Raw genomic sequence first — 27566 nt, 5'->3', positions numbered from 1 at the left:
TTATCAAATCAACGAATTCACTCCAATCATGAAATCCATTCTCAACCATATTTATTGCTGATATGGAAAGCAGAAAAATCCATCAATTAAATCAATTATAAAATAAATACAATATATATTTGTCATGTGATTGGTTATTTTTTTTAATTATACATCAATCACATAATACATATTATTATAGTTGTTGTACTACTTAATTTAAATTTGATTTGAGTTAAAATTATAGAAAAAATAGTTGGCATGATTGATATCTCATTGATCTTGAAATGATGGAGGAAGATGAACGTACGTCTTCGGCTCTCAACAGCCGCATGATATTATATACTGTAGACCCCAATTCATCACAATCATACAGCTTTAAAGTAAGTGTCCTAATATAATTAATCATACACCCTTACAAATTACAATAATGACAGGTAACAACTAGTGTGTGTGTGTATGTCTGTGTATATGTCTATGTATCTGCGTGGGTGTATCTATCTCCCACCCTCTCTCTCTATATACATATAACTTGCAACTTACTGCTAAACTCCCCACGTCTCTCCCTCCAACACAAAAAACATCCCACATGATTTCATTCTCCAATCCCAATCCCATTTATCTCTCTCTCTCTAAAATCATCCTTGAAATCCCCCCTTCCACCCCACCAGTATTTCTCATCCCTTCTTCTCCAATTAATCAACACTCCATCGATGGTGTTACGCATGAAGCTTGAGGGATTGATATATACATGACAAAGCAGTGGTTTCTGGCGTTGAGGTTAATTTGAACTTGTTACAGATCAGGTTTAAGAACAACGTAGGGAGTTGTTGCGTATCAAGTTTTGTGTTTCTTACCAGTCACGGGCGGGAGAGGAGTTCTTGCAAGAAAGGAAAGCAAATGAAAGTTGACTAAATCAAGCGGTGTGTTTCGTTTTTGGGATTTGTCATTTGTGGATGAGGTGGTGGAAAGTGGAAATGGGTTTCCTGATTAGATACGCAACCTTGTGAACAACTACTCCAATCCAATCAATTCCTTTGCCTTGGATCTCTTCTGTATCCTCATCATTTCTTGGCAAGTAGAGGTGGTTAATGATAATGACTGAAAATCCAAAGCTGGTAAGCGGTTTTTCTATATTTCTGTATACAATTATTGCCCTATACTGTTTCATTGAACTTGCCGTTTCTATTATAAACTACAAAACCCCTTCATTATTAATTATATAATTTAGATGATCAGTCGTCTGTGCCTATTACATTATTTCTACTTGCTTGTTAATTGTTTTTCTTCAGGAGCAAATGGGTTCTCATCATAATCCGATGAGCTCAAATAATTGTGAATCCGGGGAATTGGGAGAGAGAGGTGCTGGTCTGAAAATATGCGTGTCTGATAACGTCAATGGATTACAGCACCACCCATCAGCCGCTAAATCTGATAGCTTTGTGGTGGATATGGAGCGGTTCTCTCATCTTACGGAGAAAGACATGAATGCAAATTCAAGAATTACAGTCAGTTCCTTCTCTCTCTCTTTCTTTCTTATTTTTAATTTGTTAAAAAATAGGTGGCTGTCTGTCGTAACGTTCTTACCTGTTCTCTTACTGAACTTTGTTTTTTAATTCCTGCAATCTTTCTCATATCTTGGAAAGTGCTGTCAGCTTCTTGATATTCAATAAATTATTGCAATTTCCAGAAGGAGTTTTAATGATGTAATAATGATGTGAAGTTTATTCCGGAAGTCCCACTTTATTTTCTCTCAAGTTCGGTTTTTTTCCCACTTAAAAAACTGATTTTCAGACCAAAGTTGTTGCTTTTTCGTACCTTTTCGTGTTCTTTAATTTTTCCAAATGATTTCTAACTCATAAAACATAAATAGTCTTTTTGTGAATACTCAGTTTGTTGTTTGTGGAATAAAAAAGTTGCAGAGAAACCTTTCAAGAAAAGGATCCGCCAGAAGCGGAGAAAAGAAAATCATCGCCACCAACGAAAGAGACACTACTCTCCTTGCTACTTCACCCAGAGGTATTGAAAAATTCTTACAGAAGTCAAGTTTAGCTGAATCGTGATTGGTCACTTTCTCTATCTACACAACACACCACGCCACCTTACAGATGCGATTAGTCTCCTTCACAATAAATTTAAGGAACAAAAGAACACACACATATAAAATGAGAATGTAATTTCACTTATTACATATCATTGCTGACAAAGAATTTTAATGGAGAAAGAGACATAAAGATTCTGAAATACTGAGGGTAAAACCTAGATTCGTCATGCATTCAAGTCGGTCTGTCTTTGTGTTCACTTTGCATGTATGTATGCACTTTCGAACAAGTTGTTTCTAGGGGGACTGTCTATTGGTCTGCTTCACGCCAAATACGGTCCCCTACCCTCTCTATCTCCCAATCTACGCCACATTTGAACATCTTGTCGTTATCGATCGTCAACCATCTTTGCATTCACATGCTGAGAATTAGTTAAATTGATCTTTTATTAATATTTTAATATAATTGATTTGATACGACATCACCGCTAATGATATATTAAAGTTGCAGTTATGCTAATCCTCATAAAAATATACAAATGATATATTAAAGTTGCTATTATGCTATTCCTTATAAAAATATAGAGGCGAGGCCTCAATCGTGCTAGATCAGGCGCCACGTATCTTAAACAAAACAACTGAATTGAGTCGCGCCAAGTCATGTGTAGCTAGCTGTCGTTATAGAGATCCCATGTTTCTGCACTGTTGGTTTACTGCATGATTAGTGTACGGGTCCTATATATGATTAGTTTCAGCCAGAAGTAGCCACCAGAGCCAGGTCCTGATGAAATGGCCAAATAGACTGAGTAGTTCATGAAATACTAAAATACATGCTCTAAGACGTCGTATTTACATGGATCCAACCAACTACTCACCAGTACCCAGATGAAAGCTCCAAATCATACATTAATATCACCGTCCTAGTCCAGCTGGTAGCCTGGTCAGAACCCACGACGTAGATGTATAACATGGAAAATAAATACTTAAATTATCCCCGTGGTCTGCTGAATTTAACTGACCGCAAAAGCTAAACCAGAAATTAAGAAGCATTAATTTTATATATGATGGTATAAAATTTGGTGGAGTCTACCCAAAAACTATATGAATTCTCACTTCTCCAATGGACCGCTCTCTACAGACTGTTGTTCCTTTTTGTTTCTACTTTCTATCCATACATTCTATCCTGGGCGTCACATGCGCATAGCTTAGGGGAAATTTGCAGCAATAGCAGGCTGTCCCCCAGTGTTGTATGTATAATATTCTTTTCTTTTGCTTGGTATGGAAACTGCAGCTACTTTACATGGAGGGAGCACGCCTGAAAAGCCAGTGGTAGTGGTGATGGGGCCCACCGATCACTCCACCGTCCCCCAACTCCACCATCAAATCTCCTTCACAAATGGCACTGTGGGCAGCGAATGTGGTGGCAAAAGATTCAGTTTCCGGCGGTCTTCACATACCTGGACTACTGATCCGAGAAGGATACTTCTCTTCTTTGCAACCCTGTAAGTTTAACTTTAACCTCATTCAGTTACTTGTGATAGTGGGGTGAGGCAATACTGCAACAGTCACTTTCAGGATCAGACATGAAATGTTTCACCACCACGAGATGTGGTCTAATAAATTATATACTAGAGGACAGTTGTCTCATCAAGGTTTTACCTCTCGGCATCATTGACTAATTAATTATAATTGTGTTGTTATCTGTCACAGGTCATGTGTAGGAACTATTGTACTCATCTATTTCACCTTATCGATTGGCAAGCTCAGTGGGGATGACACTGCTCTCAATTGATAACCACCGGCCCATTATCATCAATAGCCACATCTGCAAGAGGAACTTCTGCACATAATTATGTTTGGAACTTGCTAAGAAGAAGTTATATAGAGGCAAGTGAAAAGATGCAAAATCAAAAAGAACAGAGAGAATTAGGATAACAGTCTGACCTTCTCGTCTACAGGACAACTTTTCTCAATGGCAAATCTTTTAAACTAAAGACAACAGCAGAGAGCACTAAGACAGAGATGGAGAATCTTCAAGTTTTTATATTAGTGGAAGACATCAAAACCACATGATGTGTATACCTTTTTATGTTAGTTTTGTCTATCTTTGCACAAGTCCAATGGAGAGCCAGAAACCCGCTTTTGCCGCTTTTTTCCTCTTTCATCCATATCAGTGCTCTTTCGGTAGCCCACTGCCAACTGCTCCCTTTTGTTTTATGTGCCTTTCATGTGGGTAGGCAACAGACAATATAGGAATTTCTTATGCTTATAGCATCTACATATACTTCAAAAAGGGGAGCAAATGGAATGTCAGAGCAGGGGCGTGCTGTGTGCATATTTACATTTAAATCAGCAACTTAAATGGGGGGAAAATGGTTGTTGACATGACCTCCCAACAGCATCACTGACTGGAGAATTATTCTCTGACTGTGTTCCAGAGTCACGGATACTAGTTTTAGTTTGTTCAGTAAAGCCCATTACCTTCCCCATTCCTACACTATTCTGAAAGTCCCTGCTAATATCATTTGTCACGAACAAGAATTATATATGATACACTATCATGTCACAACTTTTATTCTGTAGCTTCGTGTCAATTAACACTGTAAACGCGTTTAACCTCTTTGGCGCAATCTTTGCCCCGGAAGGCCGAATTTCTTTGTTCGGATCCTCTATCTCCTTGTTTGAGAAAAGAATTCTCCAATTTAGCAGCAGCGCCAAATCTTTGGCATTCAGCTTCTATTGTTTCTGTCAGGATAGAGTCTCAGAACAATTTTACTTCAATTGCTTTAATCTCTGCAATTAAAGCCAGTTCAATTTTCGCTTTGTGAAGTCAAGAAGATAGAAGAGCAAGAACAATATCAGTTTTATGCAGATTTCAGAGCAAGGCCCCCATCATCATTTGCCTCGATCACTGGGACATTCTCGCCATAAATCGGGTTCTTCGTCATTGACCCTAACAGGGAAGGCCAAGTCAAATGTTTTGAGTAACATGCAACAGGAATAATATTAAGCTGTGGACAGCATTCCCTAAAGAGAAAACGCTTTTCCTCAACTTTTGTCCAGCTTGTCACCTTATACAATTTTAGGACTGCATAGACAAAACTATCAAACAGATTATTGTCCATCTTATTGGAATTTATCTAAAATTGAATTTAATGATCAATAAACTTACTTCACCATCAAATAGAAGAAAGATTGGGTAAGAGGAACAGTACCCTTTACCCACATCCTAAAAGCATAAAAACCATCTCCAACTTCTACAGATTATTTGATGTATCCTAGGCACAAATCACAAACCTACACCACTTAATTAGAATTCCTATGAAACTAATCACGAAACTGCGTTGTATTACATGGCACCAAAATCACGACGTCGTAAAATAAAGAAAGAAGCCTCATCTACTAACATGGGTGCAACGAATTTACCCCAGGAAACAGGGTGGGTAAACTGGGTCGAGTTTGCAACGATCAAACACCACGTAGGCGGAGTTACTCCGCCGTCCATCCCTTCCCCCGGATGCTATATATACAGAATTAACCCAGAGGAGAGAGTGACTCACTCTCATTAGCATTGCTGTCATCAACAATACTCGAAACGGAGAAACAGAATTGTATATTTCTCCCGGTCTTATTACGAAAGGACCGGTTGGCCACGGATCACGAACGGCCTTGTTATGATCCTGCGTCTGTGGGATAAGACTCCGGCACGTCGGCGAGGGAGGGTTAGTTTGGGTTCCGGTTGCCCGGGATGGCCGGCGGCGAAAGTTCGACGAGTTAAGGTTGAGGAAGAAATCAATTTTTTTATTTCCGAATTTCTTTTTGTTTTTTGCTTTTTTTTTTTGTTCTAACCCCTTTTTCTCATATGCCGCCCCCAGCTTTGCCCGCCTTTTTCACAAAAAGGGCCCAACTTTATATTTGGACTGCTACAAAAGGGAACTTGGATGTGAAATTGAAATTAGGGTTTAGACTCATAAAAACAAACTAATTATTTGTTTTAATAGTAATATTTTCTTTTTGAAATAGAGTGAAGGTGTTATTTAAATTAGATAAGATTCAAATATTCATTATGTTGCATTAATGCTGGTTGCATACTCGATATGTGTACAAAATCAAATAAAAAATCACTTAACTTAATTAATGTAATTCACTATATATTAATAATATATAGTATAGATAAAACGTGACTCGATCAAATACGTGTTATTTTTATGAAATCTCATCATATTCTCGTCACATAACAAATTAATTATACACTCCTCTCAACCATAAGAATAACAAATTACGTACATAAAATGCATACAAATTACAATATATAGTAGTACTCTTTAATTGTGGTGAAAAACATTAAAGCTCTCATTCATGAATCATGACTAGGAAACAAAAGGGAGTAATAAATTTATCTTACTCACTTGAGTACATATGATGCAACTTAAATATAGTTAAATTAAGTTGACAAATTATTTGAAATTTAATTTATTAATTCCGGCCGAGGATAGTTCTATCTTAACTGGTCTCCCTACCATTTCAAATTCCAGGCCCTGTCTGCAAAGAGAAAGGCTTGTCTGTTTTAAGCTAGGAACCTGGAAAGTCCTATTTTGTAGCCGAAAATGTCAACATCCTGTTGCACCTGTTCTCTGTACTCCCCGAAGCTAAAGCTTGTATAAAAACCAGGTTCAACCCCTCTCCACCTTATGACTGTGTCATAAGACGGACAGAAGAAGAAAGCAGTCGAAAACCTCTCCTTTCTCGGATTTGCCACAACCCGATGTTCCACACTTTTGTACACATTATTGCTCCAAGCCTGCGTGCAATTTCATCAATGTTACTTAATTATTGTGTCTAAATATATTAATTATATCATCATTTTGAATCCATATTATATGTTACATATATATATATAGGTATACATGTACCTGAAATAAATCTCCGATGTTGATGATGAGGGCCTGGGGATTGGGCTTAACAGCAATCCACCTTCCATCTTTCACTAGTTGCAGTCCTCCAATGTTGTCTTGGTGTAGTATTGTGAGGAAATCGCTGTCGGTATGGGGAGTTATTCCAGACATCTGAGGGTATAATGGACATGGAGGATATCGGTTCAACAGGAGGTAGCATGTGGTGGGCAGACATGTTTCTTTGAAAAAACATGTCTTATTACCCATTTCCTCGGCTAATATGTCTGCTAACATTTGTGCTAGTTCGGACACCATTGTCGCGAATTGCCCCATCGTTGAGCTATTAATGATTAACACAATATAGAGTTAGGACACATTAAGGATCGATCACTAATTAGAAAGATTCAAGGGTTGAGTTTTTTTTACTGAGGATGGATGTATCTGCAGCTTATTATGTCTTAATAAAACTGAAAGGGAACATGCAGGTAGGTGTGGTACAACGTAAGTACTTAAAATGTCTAGGAGTTAGGTATGTATAAGAAGAGCTAGGTAGCAATGCCCTCTTGGCATGTCTCGGCCGACCGTTCTCACATCACACATTTTTGAATGAACCTGAACGGACTCAGTACATGTCAAGTGTACCATGCATGTAATCAAAAGATTCCTATCTATTCGTACAAAATTTACGATGAACACATTTGAAACTTTGAAATATCCTTCAATTTAAAGGCACTCTTGTATATGTGGTGTTTAGTTTACAGATTTTATCCAGAAAAAACATCAATTGATTAGAAACATACTTCAAATGACATTAGCTTGTGCATGGTTTAATTAATTTGTCCTTTGATCTTTTTACTTTTTTTTTTTTTTAATATTCTTCACCAAAATTAAGAGGCAAAACTATATTTTTGTTGGTCCTATACAATTTTGAAGATGAACATTCTTACAACATTCAAATATCGAGGTACAAAAGTTACTACATTTCCCTTGAAATTTGCATGTTTGGGGCATGTTGTATTGAAAAATGCTACTTCATCATTATATTTTTGGTTCATACTAAGTACTGAAAATTACTCCATTATATTTTAATTTTGTGTAATTATATTTCGATGAACAATATACCGAAGTTGCACAAAATTTACAAATATGAAATAAAATTGCCACCTTAATATTTAGATGTTCCAAGAATGTCAAGTCATAAATTGTAGAACTAAAAATGCATGCGATTTCGCCGAATTCAAGAACCAAAATATAATAACAAACTTCAACACTACTCTATTCTTATGGTAACTCCCTCCTTCTATATCAATATTTAAAGTAAAAGTTAGGGTCCAAAAAATTTAAGGATTCTTAATTACATAATAAATATATTATATTTGCTGTCAACACATATATTTTCCCACTCTCACATGCAAAGTTCTCGATGTGGAACTAACGGATGGAAAATCATATTACAAATTGGGTTTGCCAAATATAAATTATATAAAAATATAATACATGTGTCATGTGATTTAGAAAAAGTAACTAATCACATAAAAAATATATTACACTTAACTTATAATTGATTGAATTCGATCAAACCTAATTTAATATAGAATTTTCCACACTAATTATACACACTCTACCCTAAATCATTTCTTAATAATTACATCTATCTCATGCTGTGCTGATTCTATTGATAAATCCCAAATTAAGCCATCATTTCAGCCGTTAGTTCTTATAAAAATTTAATAACGAAGACAATCCCATTAATTAGTTAAAGTTTATAATTTACGTAAACATATAAATATTGATTATTACCTGAGGCTGTTAAGGCCACCTGAACCCAAAACATCACTTAAGGATACGTGAAAGGCTTCTGACCAGGAGAGCTGCTCCAGGCAAGTAGCTGAAGGCGTCCCCCACCGGTAACTTCCAGCCGAGAAGTTTAAATCTTTGTAGTTTGTCTTATCAAGGAACGGCTTCTTCAACAGCTTCACTTGTTCCGCCCTCATTGTCTCCAATATATCTCGTGAAATCCCATGATTTATAACCTGGAAGAAACCCCATTCCTGTGAAGCTCGAGCGATCAGCTTCTGACATGCCTGCCTCTGGAGATCTCCAAGGTTTAACTGGTTCAGATCAACTAACGGCAGCTCGCTTTCCTCCACAAGCTCCTGCCTGGAATCTTTTTGCAGTGTACTGTCAGGCGAGTTGCTGAAGAGATTCTTGTAAGTTGTCTCAAATGGTGGATCGGCTGATTCTCCCATTCTTACGGCCTGAAAGAGCAAGTAGTTATGACAATATTGTAATTCAATTATACATGCTTCCAGCTGCCTTTATCCTTTCTTATAGCCTTGTACACTAATTAAGGTTTGGCCTTGTCTGGGGTGAGCTGGATAAATTAAATTAGAACCAGAAATGGTAGTGTTTCAAGAGGTTAATAAATCAGGAAAAAAGAAACGTGAAAAACTTGATTAGTATCAGATATGGAAATGGACAACCTGGAGAAACTAATACTTGAATTAGCCTGGAAAGTTGAGATTTCATGACACTACGGTTGCCCGAAATTAACATGACAAGAAGAACATGATAAAAACAAACATGTTTTCCTACGTTTCTTGCTAAACGCTGTTCGTAATAATCTCTCTCCGTTTGCACACCCTTGATGAATCCGAAGACGAGGTCTAGCTACCTTAATATGGGCACAGCGTCAGAACCCGTGTGAGGCATTTTAAAACCTGCTCAACTTAATTTTGCAACAGACAAACGTCGAGTGGTAATGAAATCTGTGAAAGGAACAAAATTTATGAATTGAGCGCTCGCACTTACTGTAAAACGGTGCGAATCTTGTGTTTTGTTGGGCAGTAAAGCTGAGATTACATACCTAATTAACAATGGAGTTGTGAGGGAGAGAGTTGATTAGGTACATATCAGTACTCTAGAAGAAACATGATTGAACAATAGTACGTAGGACAGTCTTTCACCATCTTACATAGTTGTCGCCAACAGTAAACACAGTTTCAGACAATTGTACTTGGAATTCAAGCCCCGGGACACGATAAGCTGGTCATGTCATGTATGGCATTGTCCGCAGACAAACATGTTAATCCTTGTCCTTTGACATCAACATATAATTAACCACATAATTTTAATCTGACGGTTGTTTTGATCAATTGCAAAATTCTGTCCTAGCTTAATGAACAATATTAAACATATGTAATGATCTCAAGAATTTCTTATTTGACAGAGGCTTGCGACTCGATTATTGTCCGTTGCTTGAACTAATGTCTATTTTGATTTCGTATGAGTCTCATGATTTTCTTTTAAAAAAAATACTTCACTAGAGAGATAAGGCATTAAAATTAACTATAAACCACTTAAACTCCTTATTTACAATCAATACAGAATACTTCCATGCATCAAAAGTATATATGTTGCTAATTAGATTCTGTCTTGGGCTTTTGATCCTGCATTTATGTGGTGCAAGTTTGATGAAAATTTGTGCATGTGGGACATACAAGTCAAATTTGCATTGGACTGTACCTATAATTAAGGTGGTCCTCATCATTACGATAAACTTTTTTCCTAGATTCCACGACAAAATTAAACATGAAAAATCATGTTTGTCATCAACATGTAACACCAGGCGATTCACATCGATCATTTTTGGGGAGTTAATTTGTATAAATAGTATTCGGAAATGTTCAGAAGGAGAGATATATAGTTAAAGAGAAAAAATAAAGGAAGCACACACTAGTCGGGAAACCCTACCCTTGCTCAAACCCTAATTGCGTTTATTGCAGTGCGTACTACTAATGATAAATCGTCATATATACTAATTACGTACTTGTGCTACTTAATTGTTAAACAACATCATTAATTAATTATATCTACTAGCTAGCTAGTTTACTAGAATTGAACTTTCATTTAAACTCGAAATCTCTTCGTCAATTCCATTTACTATATAATATATATATTTTGGTGAAATATAATAATTGTGCTAATTTATATAATAAACATAATTTAAATTTTGTATATAATAAAATCAATATTTTCTGAAACATTATGCAAATTAAAGAAACATGATGCGGTCAAGTCATTTGCGCAATGAAGATAATAGTGATTAAATTGATTGGCACAAACTTGTCTCAAGTCCCGTCACAATATCCCAATGCACTAACTTTTCAAGCTCTGTTCCATCCTGTTTCCTCCAACTCTTACCCACTTCAACTTTCAACTTATCCCACTCACTGACCCATGGTGAACACAGGGGACCCCACCAGGCATATATATATATATATATATATATATATATACTATACCATTACCATCTTCGTTCACGTCCGCATTTCCATATGTATAGAAAATTTTAATTTAAATTAAATTTGATCAGATCTTAACTAATTATATAATAGTGTAATATTTTTGTGACCTATAACTAATTGTAATTTTAAAATAATAATAAGACAGAACACATATTTTGTAATTAATTTAATTCAATAATAATTTGTTAGTATGGAGACACGCGACTAACGTAGGAAAATACTAAACATCATTGTGCGGAGCCCCAACTCTCACGTGTCTTATTGCTCTGAATCAGAAAAAAGTTAAGAGGACGAAAACTTGGGGCACGCATGTGCTTTGCCCACAGCCAGCACGCCTGTCCTTTCGGAGGCCAAACTCTTCTCTTTTTTCTTTTTTCTTTTTTTTAGTTTAATTTTATAAAATCATATTTTATCTGTAACGAATTAAAAAAAAAAAGAAAAGAAATTACCTTGTATCAGAAATTAACTAAAAAATGCAGGTGTCCCGAAAATAAATGGATACAAAATAGAGGTTTGGAATCATATGCTCATCATCGACAATATATTTTTAAGAAAATTCATATAAATAAATGAAAAATATTTAACGTGATAAGATTTAAATGGGAAAAATGTGGTAAGGCTAAATTAAATAGTTATTTAACCATAACAAGAGGAAGAAAGAGAAGCGTTACTGTATCGCGGAGGTCAAAATGGTAATTTCTCAGACTTGAGTACTTCTCCCTCTGGTTCCGCCGACATAAACAACAATTCCGAATTCCCGATTCTCGGTGGGTGCCGATCCTTCAACTGATTACGTGCTAATGGAGGCATCAGCTTCGATCCGCTGGTGCGTACCCACACTACTACTCCTGCTCTTCCTCCTCATTCAACCTTCCATCTCGATCTACTGTGACGAGGACGACTGTTACGATCTCCTAGGGTTGGTAAACCTTGCTCCGCCCTCCCTCTCTTCTTGTCCGTCATTTTTACTTGTTTCGGCACTAAATTGATTTCCAGATACATTAAACTGGTCTTCAAATGTAATCTCTAGGGTCTCTCAAAATGCCAATGCCTCCGAGATCAAGAAAGCATACTACAAGCTCTCTCTCAAACAGTGAGTCACTTGTGATTTAATCTATGGTTTGTTTTTTTCAGAGTTCGTTCAATTCTTACTGCATGTATATTATCTTTTGTTATCTTGTAGTCATCCGGATAAAAATCCCGATCCAGAATCGAAGAAGAAGTTTGTGAAAATTGCGAATGCTTATGAGGTAATTACTTGTTCTCTGATTTTTCGGTCGGAATGGATTCAGTTGAATGCAATTTGAAACTTATTGATAAAATTATGGATATCTGGATATATTATTTGTACGTATGTAGGCGGTCGTTGTGTGGCATCATTTTTTAGTCCAGGGCATATGTTGTTGCTTTTTCATGAATGTGAAACTATTTTGATTGATATATTTCCATTGATGATGAACTTTTAAAGAATGAATGTTGATGCAAAATTATATTGTTTTTGGGATTTTAATCGAGTTCACTATTAAAGAATCTTTCAGGATATAAGACTGTTTCTATTATATTGGTTTTCCTGCGGTATTGTTGTTGGGCGATGAAAACTGTTTCGTTTCCATGGGCTAACATTTGTTCCATTTCCAGATTCTGAAAGATGAAGCCACAAGGGAGCAGTATGATTATGCAATTGCACATCCGGAAGAGGTTTGTTTTATGGAAATTTATTCTGTTGGTAAAATAAATGCAAAATGTTTTATGTGATTGTAGTTTGTATGAACAGTGTGCATACACTCTGAAGTTGGTTTCATCATCAAGTCATATTTATTGAGTAGGTGACCTTAGGGTATGTCAATGTCACAGTCTATGAAAGGTGGTGTCCCAGCCTTTGATGGATGAATAACAGCGACTACTTGAAAGAGTTCTTTATGATGAGAAAGGGGTGTTGAATCTCACTGAATCACCAGCACAGAGTTCAATGATATATGCTGAGAAATTATTTATCAAGGAAATTGACATTGGCACCCTAGTCCAATACATTGGTAGGATGTGTGCCTCCCGTATCCATACCCACTAGCCTACACAAAGAGTCATGCAACACTAACAAACTGAAACTATATGCACTGACTGCTGAAGATATCTTCAGAAATACATGCTTTAAGATGTCCATTGACATTTTCATCATCCAGAGCACCCAATCCTTTTGATTTATTCTATTTTAGATTTTGTATTCATCAGTACTAAACTTTATTTACTCCTTTATTAGGTCTTCTATAACACAGCACGGTACTACCATGCTTACTATGGCCATAAGACAGTAAGATATTTTCATTTTCTGGCGAATTTTGTCTCTCTTCTCGTATTCCAGCTTGAGAATGTTATTGTTAACTCAAACCTATTTAAGTCTATAATAATGCACATATGTTGCTATTGGATGTTAACTATTTCGTTTATCCAGGATACTCGTGCTGTACTTGTGGGTCTTCTTTTGGTGCTCTCAGGATTTCAGTACCTAAACCAGTGGACAAGGTATAAGCAGGTAAAGAAGAGATGTTATATACAACTTAATGAAGACATCATTTAGTACTGATTTAATGGAATAATGATTATTAAATATGGTATGAAACATGACAATCATGCACTGAGTTCCAAATTCCTCCTCTTTTTATTCTTTGATGCAGCGTAAGTTTTCCTCAAATTCCTTTTGCTCCACTTTCCACAGCATTGAGACATTATAATTGGGTTTGACAAAATCTTAGGGCATGTATTGTTGGCTTGAGTTAGGACAGCTTTCCACCATTCTCTATTATTTGGAGATAAGAGTGTTAACATGCAAATACTGCGGAGTGTTAATGTGTTGGCATTTGTATTATTGAGATTTAGCTCTTGCACATTGCCCTTTTACTATTAGCCCTTAGCTTAAGTGGGAACAAAGGATCTTTGATTTAAGAAAATTTCTTAAGAATTGAGAAGTTGCTATTCGCTAAACTTAGGAAGCTAGTCGAAAAATCTTTTGATTTTCAAAATATTCCAGTGCTCTCATCAGACACAGATCACAAGATTTCAGTTCTCTTATCTGACACCAAGAAATATACCTATGACAATTTCCATCCTAAGCCATAAATACATGCATTCCTGGTCAGGTAGTTATTCTGTCCTTTCAGAATCATCTAAACATCAAAAGCAACTATGTTCTATCAGATGTAAATTTCTGTTTGTTCTAAATGGAGTTCTGATTTTCATTGAATCACCTTTCTAGTTTTAACGAGAACAACTGCTATATCTACCAGAGAGTTAAAATAGTGTATGTATAGATTCAAATATTTATTAAAGCTTGGAAAATTGGAACCTCACTCGTTACACAATCTGGTGCTGATCTGGTTCTCCACTGTAGGCCGTTGATATGGTGAAGAAGACGCCAGCTTATAAAAATAAGCTTAAAGCGATGGAACTTGAACGCACTGGAGGAGTAACAAATAAGAAGAAGGGTAACAAGCAGATAAACAAGTATGCCTTACGATGTTGTTCACTAAGTTATAAGTCCTAGTGTTTTTTCTTTATTTAGCTCAAAATGCATGCTTTTCTTCTTTTTCTCATCTGAGGATTATTCTATGGCTGTTAAAGCTTATTTGGCAGCTAGTATTCCAATTTTAAACTATTGGAGTTTTACTTTTGGTAGGAAGATGGAGGAAGAGCTGAGCGAGGAACTTGAACTGCAGATAAAGGGAGCCGAAAAGCCATCTGTTTGGGAACTTATTGGTGTTCGTTTCATTTTACTGCCTTACACCTTGGGAAAGGTTATTTTTCCCTATTTTGACCAGATATATGAGAAAGCTAATAGTTTTACTGGCAGCTCTCAACATTTTGTTGTGCTGCCCTTCATGAGAGTTGACCTAAAGCATATCTAGAAAGCAAGAGCAACTAATTTCTCATTTGGTTTCCTCTACAGCTGTTATTATGGTATGGGTGTTGGTTCTGGAGGTACCAGGTGAAGCAAGCACCATATTCTTGGGAAGATGCCTCGTATCTGACAAGACGATCTCTGGGGGTACCTTCTGATTCATGGAGACACGTAGGTAATGATAACTTGTCCACAGTCATCTTGCTGTTATTATTAATTACTGGTGCTGTCATTTTGGCCTTTTTTTTTCCTGGTTATTTATCAATTTACAGCAAAATTGATCACCGTCTATCATGTGTAGTATCTTAGCCAATGTTTGGTTCATGATACTTGCTCTGCTTTCTGCATATGCAGACACATGTTCGACTTGTTCATTTAGCCTTCCGTATTTGGACATCTTATGGCTGTCAGGTTCTGGGAATTGTTTTGGGTATCTAATGAACCCAGAATGGAAGAACTTTGACACATTGACATGTTATGTCTCAACTGTTTTTGCACCATCCACCAGTGATCTTGTCGTGCGAGATTTCTTTTACTTCATAGTACTTACAAGATTTTCTTCAACTAACTCCAGTTTGGTGACTGTCAGATCAATTGACAAAGGAAGATCTTGTTCAAAGACGTTTATGGGAAAAGCCCAACTTGGAGAGCTACCTAGCTGAAATGCGGAAAGAATCAAAACGCAGAAGATAGAAGATTTATTATAACCTTACCTCCACCAATGAATTCCATTCTTTTTTATATATTGATGAGAGATTTAAGGGTAGAATACTTTGATAGATAACAAAAGTCCGATCACACTCGTATACTGAAAAAATGGGCGGATCCCTTTTCATATAATGGACTAAAGAAGTTTGCGGTGGAAGCTCACTTGGGCATGGATGCCAATATGCTAGTTATTGAACATTTTGTAGAATCAACTATCAAATACATTGCTAGGGAGACCATGGTAAACCAAGGACACTGATATACACGAAATTAATGATAATTTACTTGTCTTATTGTCTGGTACGATGTTCACCACCGCCGCCCCCCCCTCGGAACTCCGTGGCTATTTAGTGTTGAATGTATATTTGCCCCATTCTTTATGCTTCTTACCTAGCATGATAGCCAGTAATTTCTCATACCCTGCTTATCTTGTTTTTAATTAATATCCTAAATTAGTGTTTAAAAATTACTAAACTTAACTGAAACAGAATGATGTCACTCTACTCCCATCGTATGGTATCACTTTCACTAACGCTGATCAACTACTAAAAAGAACTACGTGATTCTTTACCTGAAATGAATGTCTTAAAGGAAAAAGACTAATTCGTGCATCAAAAGAAGACCAATTTGTAGAATAATAGCACGTTCGTTCTCGTTTCTCTCTCACTGCCGACGCCGTCTGCGATTTCCTAGTCTCTTTCTTTTTGCGTTTCCTGGCTTTTTGTTTTGGCAGAAGATCTCCAAATCTCCGAATTATTTCTTATCCGCCGTTTATTGATTTTTACCTCCAAAATATGAATGTATGAAACTTGTCATAAATAACAATAATATGCGTATAAATGTTGGGGTCTTGCGGCCAGAAGCCGTCTCCATCTAAGCTCTACTCTTTGCTTTCCTTTTGACCCCTCAGTACTTTCACTCTCCCATTTCCTCTTCACCTCAAAGTTCAAACCCAAATAAGAAAACCTTTTCCAAAACCCCACCAAAACCCGATTTCTCTTTCGGGCTTTTTTCACTTTCTTCTTGTTGTTATTTATACGTTTCATCTGCATGCCCTTGGTCGAGACTCTCAACTTCGGAAGCAACTATGGCCACCGCTCCGCCGGTACGAAAATAACTGTTTCTTCGTTCTTTTATGTTTTCTTGATATTCTTTGAAACTTGTTTCTTCGTTTCTTGCGTTTTCTTGATACTGTTATGAGGATTTTTTTCTTCGTTTCTTGATATTTTGTGAATTGTTTCTTCGTTTCTTGTGTTTTCTTGGTATATTATTTTGTCAAACTTTGTCGCCTAAAACTAATACTTTCGATTCTCTCATCTCTCTTGTTCCAAGATTGGGTTCTTGGTGCCTTTGAATCGTAATTTGGAGGAAGAAAATAAATCTTCAGTTCCCAAGATACCAATCTTCCGTGGCATCACTTATGTCGGCCGCGACTGCATTCCCGCCACTGACAAGCGCCTCAGCCGGAGACATCTCGCCGTTAATGCCTTCGGTGATGGCTCTGCAGATATCGTCGTTGTATGCGTTTCTCTTTCGCTGTGCATGTCTGTGAGCGTGAATGGTTTTTTTTTTTTTTTCTAAGTCCTTTTTGAGTGGTAAAGGGCGAGGCTATAGGGTAGTTTACGTCGTACTGATGTTCTACTATAGATGTCTAAGTTATTGGGTGTTGATATTCAATACCTTCTCTTAATTTGCATAACTTTTTCTTTTTGTAGTTTTGTTTCTTTTGTATGCTTTTCTGCGCATGCATGACTTGTTATTCTTTTCTTTCTTTCTCGAAATTTTTGATACTTTGAGCATTGAGATGTAGGAAGGAACAAACCCGGTTGTCTTAAGGTCCAAAGATGAGAGAAAGAAGCTTTTGTCTGGTGAAAAATGGAAAATTCAAACTGGTGATGTTATTGAGCTGATACCTGGGCATTACTTTTTCAAGTATGTGCCTGTCACAAATAACAAAGTTGAAAAGTTCAGTTCTAGAGAGAAAAGGCCTTTGAATGAAGAAAGTAGCAAGGGCAAAGACCTGGCTCTTAGTAGGAAGAGAACGCAAAAAATTCCAGAGGAAGAGGAGGTTCTTAGAAGTTCAAATGTACTGATTTTTATTTGTGTGTTATTTAAATTACTTGCATTGGAAAGAGTTCTTTTCAGCTATTTTATGATCCTGCTATGCAGGATGTGCTGGGTGATTATAATGGGACAAACACTTCCTCAGAGGGCATACGACAATTTCAAATTTCTAAAGATAAGTTGCCCTCAACCTTTAGACTATTGCGAGTGAAAGAGTTGCCAGAGTGGGCAAACACAAATGCTGTTTCCATCAGTGATGTGATTCAGGTAAGAGTTGTGTACCTGCAGGGTCAATAGTGAGGTGTTTCTAGTTAGAATATGTTTTAGGTCTACAGTTGTGTTGGGTTTATTTATCCTCAACTGATGAAGCTTGGATTATTCTGAGATTCTCCTGTTTTCATCCGTATCTTGATGCATAGTCAAGTTTTTGTGTTGTAGGGAGATGTGCTTATAGCTATCCTATCAAATTACATGGTCGACACTGATTGGCTACTCTCTGGTGAGTTTTCTTATGTGCATTCAACTTTTTGTAACAGTTTTAGACAATACTTTATCAGTAGAAGGAACTTTGTCATTCCTTGGTCCGTTCACTTTTTTCGACACTGTTGTAACATCTATCCTATGCTGACTAGCTTGGTTCCAATTTCATGTAGCATGTCCGATTCTTAGAAGAGTCCCTCATGTCCTAGTTATTCATGGTGAAGGTGATGGTACGCTCGAGTATATGAAGGTTGGCCAATATCTAACTTAAAAATCTTGATATTGAAGGTTGTTGCATGTGATTCAATTTCGTTTGACTTTTTTTAGAGAAACAAGCCTTCTAACTGGATTCTCCACAAGCCTCCGTTGCCCATCTCATACGGAACACACCATTCAAAAGCCATGCTTCTTGTCTATCCTCGAGGCTTGCGAGTCATTATACACACAGCTAACTTGATATACGTGGACTGGAACAACAAAACCCAGGGTTTGTGGATGCAAGATTTTCCATGGAAAGATCATAATAGTACTAGTAATGGACATGGATTTGGAAATGACCTAATTGAGTATCTGGGTGCACTGAAGGTACTACCATATTGAGTATTCAGTTGCTACTGTTATATGTGAAAATATGATAATTCACAAGAAGCTGATTAAGGTGTTCCACCTATGTTTGACCTAATGATTCATTAAACTCCAGAATTTCCATTTTGACATAATAATTGTTTGTTGAGAATTGGTTTCTACTCACTTCTTTGGTTTTACTTCTTCATTGAAACTAGTTTTTAAGCCTGTCAGATGGTGCGTTGTATTCTATCAAGTTGTCATTCAATTTCGTAGTGCCTGTCAGCCACTTCAAAAATCTTTTCTGAACTTAAATAAAATGAACAATATTCCAGTATATTGGTTGAAATATCACTAAACATTTTATCGTATGTAAAGGTAATGTGTGCTTAAGATATTACGAGGCAGCTCTTGTTTTCCAGATGCAAAGCCTATTTTGATAGTGATTTTTGTTTTCTTTTGAATTTTATGAATCTTACCTGCAGTAGGCATCCTATGGTAGACATTTCTGATTCTGAATTAGTTTCTATAGCTGTTGGGATCTTGAAGTTTTCTGGGCTAATGTGTTCTGCTTTTAGATTTTCTGAACTTGTAGAATAATTTGGTCCTAAGGAACTTCTGCCCTAATGAAACTTTGTGTGAATTCATTGTAATTCATTTTTTTGCTTGCAGTGGCCTGAATTCAACGCTAACCTACCACCTCTTGGCAGCTTCAGTATAAATCCCAATTTCTTCAAGAAATTTGATTACAGCTCTTCCTTGGTAATTGATTAATTCTGTTTATCCATTTAGTTCAGGTAATAGTGGTGTTTGAATATTCCACAAGGGTGGGGTTTGAGCTCTTAGGCCATTGATCATCTTCTTTTGGATGCTTGAATCTGTTAGATATATTGTTTTATGCTCTTGCAATAGACACTCCTCTGTATATAGTGCGGTTCACACATGCATCGTGTGTGCCTCTGCTGCTAGTGTATTTCGTTTTATGCTCTTGCCATAGACAGTCCTCCTTTAGTTCCACTTGCAACCATGGTATCCAAGTGTGGTAATTTTGGAATTGATTGCTTATATCATACAGTTCATACCCAAACAAAAAGGAAAAAGAAGCACTATATGCCTTGAATTGAATGTTTACATTGCAATTGGTTGGATATATTGGGATTCTAGTGTGATGCATGTTCCAGTTTTTTGTCCATGACTCTGTTTCCATTTAGTGGAATCATATATCAAATTATGTTAAGTGTTTCATATTGTTTCATGATGCTTTGTATAGGCCAAACTTCTTGTTTAAGCTTATCTTGCTTGGGTCCTGGACTTCACTTGATGAAGATCTATTTTCAGTCTTGAGGAAAGTGAATATGTGACTTGTGACTCATAATCCTGACCATGTTCCAATCATTTTTGTAATTCTGATATAAACAATTCGTAAATAAGCTAATCATTGATATTTTGAATATTGTCTTCACCAAATCTTGATTTGTCTTTTCTTTTTGTTGGTATTTTTTATTATAAAGTTATATCCCAGCAGTGATACGGAACTCTGAAGTAATTTGACTGCTCAGGTCAGACTCATTGCATCTGTCCCTGGATATCATTCAGGCTCCAGTTTAAGGAAATGGGGACATATGAAGTTACGAACTGTTCTGGAGGAGTGTACCTTTGACAAGCAGTTTGAGAAGTCTCCTCTTGTTTATCAGGTAATAATTTGGCCTCCTGCATGTTTTGGAAACTCATGTTGCTTTGAACTTTTATGGTTTGCTGTATTAGATTATGCAGCTAACATATGGTTTGATGTATTAGATTTATTGAAATGTGAACTCTTATTGAGTTATGAGCTACTAAGCTATCCAACCCGACCATTCTGTTCACGTCATATGAATCTCATTGAAATATGCAGCTGATAGACATATACAAGTTGTAAAATAGTGAATCTTACTTCCTCATATTTGGCTTAGGTGCATGTGATCTTTCAATCACAAAATGTTGTATTAAATTCTTGACAAGAAATAAATTCTGTCATGCTGTATGTAATTCACTCAACTTTTACTTTATGCCGCACAGGAGAAGGTTTCCATGCAAATGATGCCAATTCCAGCTTTCTTCTTATTCTGTTCTTGCCCTACTGCAGTTTTCTTCACTTGGTTCTTTGGATGAGAAATGGATGGCTGAGCTAGCATAATGACATGACAGAAGACAAAAGTCCTTTGGGTCCTGGGAAGCCCTTGATAATATGGCCATCTGTGGAAGATGTCAGATGTTCCTTGGAGGTACTGCAAGCATATCCTATCTGTAATGCACTATCTAGATCTAGAATTTGTTGAGTGAAAGTGAAAAAATAAAAGGTAAACTGGTGAAAACCAATTTCCATATCTATTTTGTTCTAACAAAATTAGAAATAATCATAAAAAGTTCGTGTGTTATTGAATATCATGAAATAGTAATGAGATATAAGGTACAACTTAAGACATCCAACTAAAGAAAAATACTTTCCTTGATTTCCTCAAGACAAATTCAGCAGTATTATGGGAATTATGACATTTTACTTTCTTTACCTGTTTTTATGAACCAATCTTCACCATCAATTTTATGCACTTCCTTGCCATGATGGTTGGGGATAGGAAAATCAGTGCTGCTCATGCTTTCTGATGATTGGATTTTTCAATAATAGATCGATATGGAAGCTTTATCATTTATTTGCAGTAGTTGCCCGTTGCTTGTCTAGCTTTACCTTTGGCTATTTACTAATGCGTAATACTCAGAAATTTAATATCTAAGCCTCACTGTATTTTACCTCTGGTTACTAAATGATGCTTTTCATATGTCTTGCCTGATTCTGAAGGGTTATGCGGCTGGGAATGCCATTCCAAGTCCATTAAAGAATGTTGAGAAAGAGTTCCTAAAGAAGTATTGGGCAAAATGGAAGGCAAGCCACACAGGTCGCTGGTATATATCGATATGCAATTGGATATCATTATCCCCGTGTAGAGTTGGAAAGATTTAGCTGTCCAATTTCTCTTTATACATTGAATTGGTGATTACGCTTGTGTTTTTGTATTGTTCCAGTCGTGCAATGCCTCATATAAAGACATTCACACGCTACAATGGACAAAACCTCGCGTAAGAGTCCATACCATATGCCACATTTAAATTGATTTTTTTTTTTTTGGCTAACCTTGCATCATCTCGCATTTCTGTTCAAAACTCTGCTGCTGTTTTGTTGAACAGATGGCTACTACTTACCTCTGCAAACCTTAGCAAAGCTGCCTGGGGAGCTCTCCAGAAAAACAATTCTCAGTTAATGATCCGTTCGTACGAGGTATTTTATCACATGGAAGATTGGTCAGATATTTTTGAAGAAGTCATTAGATGGTCAAAAGCAATGTTCTTGGTCATGTTGAAGTATTATTGCAGTCCCTGATTTTGTAATAGCTAGCTTGATCTTTGCATGATTTTGCTAATTCATAAATTTGTGTAAATTCCAAGTACTTCATCCTTGTCTGGCACAAGACTGACCTTCTGTTGTGCTTCTGTCAATCATCACAGCTTGGAGTGCTCTTTTTGCCTTTCTCCAGGAAACATGGGTGTGCCTTTTCTTGTACAGATGATGGGCATATCTCAGAGGTTATATTTTGAAACCTCTTATTCTCTGGTTAAATGTAGCAGCTTCATTGTCTGACCTACTGCTGAAGGTGCTGATTGTATTTTGGTTTTCAGGATAAATTGACAGCGTCGAGAAGTTCCGAGGCGAAAAAACTGAAACTTGTCACGTTAGCTTGGAATGAAAACCAAAATGAAGAACTTAGTGAAGTTATTAAATTACCCGTGCCCTACGAACTTCCTCCAAGACCATACTCCCCTGGAGGTAGTCCTGCTTTCTGAAGCTGTTGAAGTTCATTTCATTTTGTTTTATAATTTACTACTTTCCCGTCTCTGATAAAAACCATGTTGCAGATGTACCCTGGTCCTGGGACCGACGTTATTCAGAGAAGGATGTGTACGGTCAAGTTTGGCCCAGGCAGGTAAAGCTGTATGCCAGTCAAGAGTCCTGATTTACAGCAGATTTCATGTTACAGCGCTATCCAGAAATGTTTCATGGACTCCCCAAGTGCTGGCAACCAAACATGGCTGTTAAACCATTCAAAAGAGCCACAAATTCTAGCACCCTTCCCTGCCCGGAGATGCGTATTGAAGATTTTCTGCCTGGCCAATTTAATCTTGTCCGGATAGTTGATGAGCATAATTAGAGGTTCATAATTAATGTTCTGTTCACCTGGAGTGTGGCATGATGCCATGACCAGGATTCTTCTGTGTTGCTATCTAAACTGATTGTAACATATCATGGAGCTCGTACTTGCATGTTTTGTTATGTACATTAATGTTGACCGATTAATGAAAGATTTTATTCTCAAGGCAACTTTGTAAGTTGAGGGCTGTTGCTACTGTTCATCATTTATCTTCCTCGGTGAAGAAATTATTAAATACACTTTTAAAGTTAAAAATAGATACCATCGATTATTAAAAGAAAACAATTACTAAAAGATTTCGGGGGACTTCTTGATCTACAATAAAAACCCGTATGAAGTGAAAAAATCAGTTTCATGAGTGCTTATCCACGTGTTTGGGGATATAGTATGCGATTCTGTCGCTGAAATTGGAAAGCCCATAAAGAAAGGGAAGATCTTCCTTACAAAAACGGAAAGAAAAAATCTAGTGGTGGAAACTAGAAAAAGGTAAAGAAAAGCATATGATATAATAATATTAGAAGTTGGATAATATTTGGTTCAAAGATTCGTGTTGCCCAAAGACGTCCAAGACTGTAAAGAAACATCTGTGCGGTTGATGGTCTTTGTCCCCTTCCCTTTATATAATCTCCTCTATCTCTCCTTTCCTTAATAGTCATTAATCCCAGACAAGTTTTTCTCTTTGCCTTAAAACTTTTTCACGTGAATTACCTCATCTGATCAGGTAATTCTGCTACCACCCTCCTTTCCATTATTTCTTTTCTTAATGTACTTTCTATATTGTGGCAAGGCGCTGATTGTTCTGTGTTTCTTGATTTAAATTCATGACTGTTGTCCTTGTGGACGGGGAAATCATGAGTTTATTTGGTTTTTTGTTTCGAATTTATGAGTGACGGGACATTCTTTAATCTGGGACTTCTGTCGTGAAAGTGGAAAGGAAACGATTTTGAATATGAATGATCCTCGTTCTGCAATTTTTCTTACGAAAACAATGGAAACTTCAGCGTTTATTTTGGTACTGTGTCTGGTGGGATTTTGCACACGTTGCAGATACAAATTCTTATTTGTTAACTCAAAGAATTGTGAATATTTTACGTGAGGATGTAGAGGTATAGTCGCTGTGTCAGGTTTGGATGATGCCATCATATGATATTTAAGAGTGTGTAGACTCAAACGTGGTAGCAGACATGAATAACCATCATCACCAAGATTTCAGTTGAGGGGATTTTCATTTGTGTTGTGTAATTGGCTGGTGGCCATGGTAGATGTGAGAGGTGTGATCTCAGCCTGCTGTTATCTTTTCATTTTCCTTTTTCAAAATACAAAAATGTATATTTGTTGTTTCTTCTAGTAACGTTTCTGCAATCTAAGTTAGACATGGAAACCTGGACCCCTCCATAGAAACTATAGATATTTTTAGGATCGAACTTCTGGAGAACAAAATCAATTTAGGTAACATGATAGGTGTTTAGCCTGCTGAAAAGAGGTCTAGCTTGTAGTGATCGGTTTCTTGAGGGTCGTGGATGCTCGTCATGATTGAAGCAGAAGGCAGAGTATCTAATGTTTCTTCCACTCTGAAAAATGAAAGAATGTGCATTCTTTTTGCAAAACTGGCAGTGAAGACGTTATGATAGTCTGCAGAATTATGTGTTACTGTGTTTATAATCTTAGATAGACCCACTAATGCACACTCAAAGGGTTGGTTTTGTTGGTTGAATACACTAAAATTGTTGAAATTGTTTTGGCGAAGGTAGATCCGTGCAAATTGTTTCTCATTGTACTTAGACTAGTATTCGCATTTATCAAGTAGTTAATTCAGTAAGCAGCTGTTCTCATCTTTACGTATGTTTCAGCTTTGAAGTTCCTTTGCAGTGTTGATCTCTCTCACGAACTCTCGCCAGCCAAATTTCATGTCTGATTTTGATGTCCAAATCCCTAGTGCCTTTGGTAAGTCTCGTGATTTGCCAACTAGATGGCACAACACTTAAACTTTTTCTTCTTTTTTTTTTCTTTTCTTTCGATTCTACCTCTGTTCACTTTCTCTATTCATTGGTCTGAAAGTCATTCGTCATCGTTTGGTATTGGCAGATCCTTTTGCTGAGGCAAAAGCTGAAGACTCCGGTGCAGGGGCAAAAGAATATGTGCATATCCGTGTACAGCAACGTAATGGGAGGAAAAGTCTGACTACCGTCCAGGGGTTGAAGAAGGAGTTCAGCTACAACAAAATTCTCAAGGACCTTAAGAAGGAGTTTTGCTGCAATGGTACAGTTGTCCAGGACCCAGAGCTGGGTCAGGTCAGGATTCATTTATGCTGTTACATCTAATTTCTGGCTTTGTGTATGCGGTCTTTTCCTGACTTTAGGTGAGTGTTGCAGGTTATACAACTTCAAGGTGACCAGAGGAAGAACGTATCGACCTTCCTTGTTCAGGTATTTCTTGCTATGTTAACTTAAGGTGAATAACACCTTTCTCTTGCATGTTTATTGAAAAAAAATGTTTTCGTCTTTCTTATTATAACTCAGGCAGGAATCGTGAAGAAAGAACACATCAAGATTCATGGTTTCTGAGTAGTTGCAGCAGCAGCAGCAGTGCTGATGTTGAACTCGGTGTGGTTGAGGCTGCTGCTTTATATACTGTGTGGGCTTCCAAGAAAAGCCTCTTCGCCTACTTTCTATGTCTAATCATAAACTGGTTCTTCTTGTTTGTCTGGATGTTGTACATCAAGCATGCACTTGTTTGGTGCAGTAAGTTGGTCACCATACAATGTCTGCTGGTCCTGAGCACATGTTGATACTTGTTTTTTTCTTTTTTTCATTCAGTTGGCAAGAAATGTTCTTTTCTTTGTTTTTATATAATGTGCTTGTTAATTTTGGTTTCTGTCACTCTCACTCTCGCTTAATACTGTTGAAAACTTGTCAAATCTTGAAGATAGCTTTTGACATCCACATCGAACCAAACTCACCCCTAGCAGAGAGAGAGAGAAAGGAGAGGTCTTGCATTCTTACAAATGTTATCATTTGATGATTCGTGTTCAAAATGAATTTAACTTATCACTGTGAGGGGTCATCCGTCCTGATTCAATGGGTCCAAGAATCTCACCATCTGCATTTCTTGCAAGGAGACAGCTCAGCGGGAGGTTGCAGTTCCATTATCTTCTCCTTATCCAGTGGAGGACCGTGATTCAACCAAAATTTGTCATCAGGGTCTAAAGCACTGCCCCCTGCTCTGGAAATATCTGGTGCCCTGTTATCCTATCCCAAAAGGAATGGAGGATGATGAAAATTTATATTTTATTTATAGGTAAATTACAACACGTTCATTTGAGATTAATTATTATTACAAATACTTTCTAATTATTTAAAAAATTACAAATACTTTTTAGGATTAACAGTCGTCTAACAAATATCCCTACAATGAATTGTCATGAAGGGTAGTTGTTAGACGGACCTTAATTCCAAGGTATATTTATAATTTTTTCAAACAATTAAAAGACAGATGTAATTATAACAAATTTTTAAAAAATCCATTGAAATTTACCCCTTTATTCATATAATAAAGACAAAGCCATGGTTTTCAGGGTGTAATATGTCTTACAATTTGGATGGACAGGGTGATCATATGCCAACTACAATTTCAAGTCAACTTTTCTTTTTTAAGTAAACTTGATCTATGTTTGATCTGTGATTTGAGCCAACTCTAAACTTGCAGATAAATTCAGTTATATATTTGGGGAGTATATATATGTGAATCATTAATCAAACTTAATAATTACTCTAATAAAACTCTTCTGACTAAATATAAACTGATATTTATCTCCTAAAGTTTATTACCATATACTTACAGGCTCAAGTTTTCTCATATCCAATTAATGGCAGAACCTGCACACTGTAGTTTCCACTTATCTTCAAAAGGTAAGATATTTTTAGCACTGTCCGTTTCAAAGGTCAATACACAGTAAAAATACAACCGGACTAAAGTAATGCGGAACTAAGAGCTGTTGTCTTCTCTTGTATCGAGCGGCCAACACAAGATGTGGTCCAGATGTGAGAAGCCCTGATTCCAAATGTTGTAAAAGTTGGATAAATGTTTTAATAAAAATGAAATTAAAAATACATCAAATACAAGAGGCACCTCTGAAAAAAAGTAGGAAATGCCCACTTTGAAATTTTAACACACTCCACCCAGACGGACCAATCAAATCCCTGTTCAACAGCTCGTGAAAAAACAATAAAGAGTGGATAACAGTGCATAGGTGGAGGGTCTCCACAGTTTATTACAAATTTACAACCGTCAAAGATCGAGTTTCTCCTTAAACAGATAGAGCAAGGGAGCAGCATCCTTCACATGGCCACCTCAGAAGACTCTTCTCATCATGATAATTCCTCTGGTTCTCAAGGT

The 27566-nt window shown here is 36.8% G+C and overlaps 6 protein-coding genes across 9 annotated transcripts in view; 5 read left to right on the top strand and 1 right to left on the bottom strand.

Moving 5' to 3' along the window:
* On the top strand, positions 400-4602 carry LOC105175383. 2 transcript variants are annotated; one of them, XM_020698470.1, is made up of 5 exons: positions 400-1097; positions 1272-1487; positions 1902-1998; positions 3312-3522; positions 3731-4602. In XM_020698470.1, exons 1-5 carry the CDS (start codon positions 1071-1073, stop codon positions 3810-3812), a joined length of 633 nt encoding a protein of 210 aa, XP_020554129.1. In that variant the 5' UTR covers positions 400-1070; the 3' UTR covers positions 3813-4602. The 2 variants fall into 2 exon arrangements, with proteins under 2 accessions (XP_020554129.1, XP_011096119.1); XM_011097817.2 differs by having other exon boundaries at positions 417-1097; positions 1896-1998.
* On the bottom strand, positions 6358-9626 carry LOC105175382 (gibberellin 2-beta-dioxygenase 8). The gene is made up of 3 exons (XM_020698456.1): positions 8716-9626; positions 6934-7255; positions 6358-6821 (listed from the first exon to the last, which is right to left on the bottom strand). Exons 1-3 carry the CDS (start codon positions 9162-9164, stop codon positions 6588-6590), a joined length of 1005 nt encoding a protein of 334 aa, XP_020554115.1. The 5' UTR covers positions 9165-9626; the 3' UTR covers positions 6358-6587.
* On the top strand, positions 11877-16120 carry LOC105175381 (chaperone protein dnaJ 50). Of its 2 annotated transcripts, none has more exons than XM_011097814.2 (10): positions 11877-12141; positions 12253-12315; positions 12406-12472; positions 12861-12920; positions 13480-13530; positions 13672-13752; positions 14608-14720; positions 14893-15010; positions 15163-15289; positions 15689-15825. In XM_011097814.2, the coding sequence occupies exons 1-10, from the start codon at positions 12023-12025 to the stop codon at positions 15694-15696; spliced, it is 807 nt and encodes a 268-aa protein (XP_011096116.1). In that variant the 5' UTR covers positions 11877-12022; the 3' UTR covers positions 15697-15825. The 2 variants fall into 2 exon arrangements, with proteins under 2 accessions (XP_011096116.1, XP_011096115.1); XM_011097813.2 differs by having other exon boundaries at positions 11878-12141; positions 15704-16120.
* Positions 16445-23336, top strand: LOC105175379 (tyrosyl-DNA phosphodiesterase 1). Its single transcript, XM_011097812.2, is given in 17 exon segments — positions 16445-16927; positions 17155-17340; positions 17633-17908; positions 17992-18153; positions 18325-18385; positions 18540-18616; positions 18694-18951; positions 19603-19692; positions 20490-20624; positions 21056-21102; positions 21104-21194; positions 21767-21870; positions 21991-22044; positions 22153-22243; positions 22471-22548; positions 22642-22789; positions 22879-23336. Coding segments are annotated over 17 exon segments (1974 nt in total). The 5' UTR covers positions 16445-16909; the 3' UTR covers positions 22977-23336.
* LOC105175378 (protein translation factor SUI1 homolog) lies at positions 23702-26050 on the top strand. 2 transcript variants are annotated; one of them, XM_011097811.2, is made up of 5 exons: positions 23702-23892; positions 25041-25115; positions 25257-25462; positions 25544-25597; positions 25691-26050. In XM_011097811.2, the coding sequence occupies exons 2-5, from the start codon at positions 25079-25081 to the stop codon at positions 25733-25735; spliced, it is 342 nt and encodes a 113-aa protein (XP_011096113.1). In that variant the 5' UTR covers positions 23702-23892; positions 25041-25078; the 3' UTR covers positions 25736-26050. The 2 variants fall into 2 exon arrangements, with proteins under 2 accessions (XP_011096113.1, XP_011096112.1); XM_011097810.2 differs by having other exon boundaries at positions 23703-23892; positions 25022-25115.
* The window catches only part of LOC110012997 (MYB-like transcription factor ETC1), a 1343-nt gene continuing 880 nt past the window's right edge, over positions 27104-27566 (top strand). Inside the window, exon 1 of the mRNA XM_020698187.1 lies at positions 27104-27564. Coding sequence (XP_020553846.1) covers positions 27513-27564 — 52 coding nt within the window. The 5' untranslated portion in view covers positions 27104-27512. The remainder of the gene's footprint in view (positions 27565-27566) is intronic.

The sequence above is a fragment of the Sesamum indicum genome, linkage group LG12 (genome assembly GCF_000512975.1).
Source record: "Sesamum indicum cultivar Zhongzhi No. 13 linkage group LG12, S_indicum_v1.0, whole genome shotgun sequence".
Classification (NCBI taxonomy): Eukaryota; Viridiplantae; Streptophyta; class Magnoliopsida; order Lamiales; family Pedaliaceae; genus Sesamum; species Sesamum indicum.
The sequence above is the reverse complement of the archived record's forward strand: the minus strand, read 5'-3'. Positions and strand labels throughout refer to the sequence as shown.

Excerpts from the sequence above, each read along its gene's own strand:
- LOC105175383 (XM_011097817.2), top strand. The coding sequence starts at position 1,071 with ATGATAATGACTGAAAATCCAAAGCTG. Across the intron at positions 1,098-1,271 it reads TGACTGAAAATCCAAAGCTG|GAGCAAATGGGTTCTCATCA; the intron begins GTAAGCGGTTTT and ends GTTTTTCTTCAG. Across the intron at positions 1,488-1,895 it reads ATGCAAATTCAAGAATTACA|TTGCAGAGAAACCTTTCAAG; the intron begins GTCAGTTCCTTC and ends GGAATAAAAAAG.
- LOC105175382 (XM_020698456.1), bottom strand. The coding sequence starts at position 9,164 with ATGGGAGAATCAGCCGATCCACCATTTGAGACAACTTACAAGAATCTC. Across the intron at positions 7,256-8,715 it reads GGTGGCCTTAACAGCCTCAG|CTCAACGATGGGGCAATTCG; the intron begins GTAATAATCAAT and ends AATCATTAATAG. Across the intron at positions 6,822-6,933 it reads ACATCGGAGATTTATTTCAG|GCTTGGAGCAATAATGTGTA; the intron begins GTACATGTATAC and ends AATTGCACGCAG.
- LOC105175381 (XM_011097813.2), top strand. The coding sequence starts at position 12,023 with ATGGAGGCATCAGCTTCGATCCGCTGGTGCGTACCCACACTACTACTC. Across the intron at positions 12,142-12,252 it reads GACTGTTACGATCTCCTAGG|GGTCTCTCAAAATGCCAATG; the intron begins GTTGGTAAACCT and ends TGTAATCTCTAG. Across the intron at positions 15,011-15,162 it reads TGCCTTACACCTTGGGAAAG|CTGTTATTATGGTATGGGTG; the intron begins GTTATTTTTCCC and ends TTTCCTCTACAG.
- LOC105175378 (XM_011097811.2), top strand. The coding sequence starts at position 25,079 with ATGTCTGATTTTGATGTCCAAATCCCTAGTGCCTTTG. Across the intron at positions 25,116-25,256 it reads CCAAATCCCTAGTGCCTTTG|ATCCTTTTGCTGAGGCAAAA; the intron begins GTAAGTCTCGTG and ends TGGTATTGGCAG. Across the intron at positions 25,463-25,543 it reads AGGACCCAGAGCTGGGTCAG|GTTATACAACTTCAAGGTGA; the intron begins GTCAGGATTCAT and ends TGAGTGTTGCAG.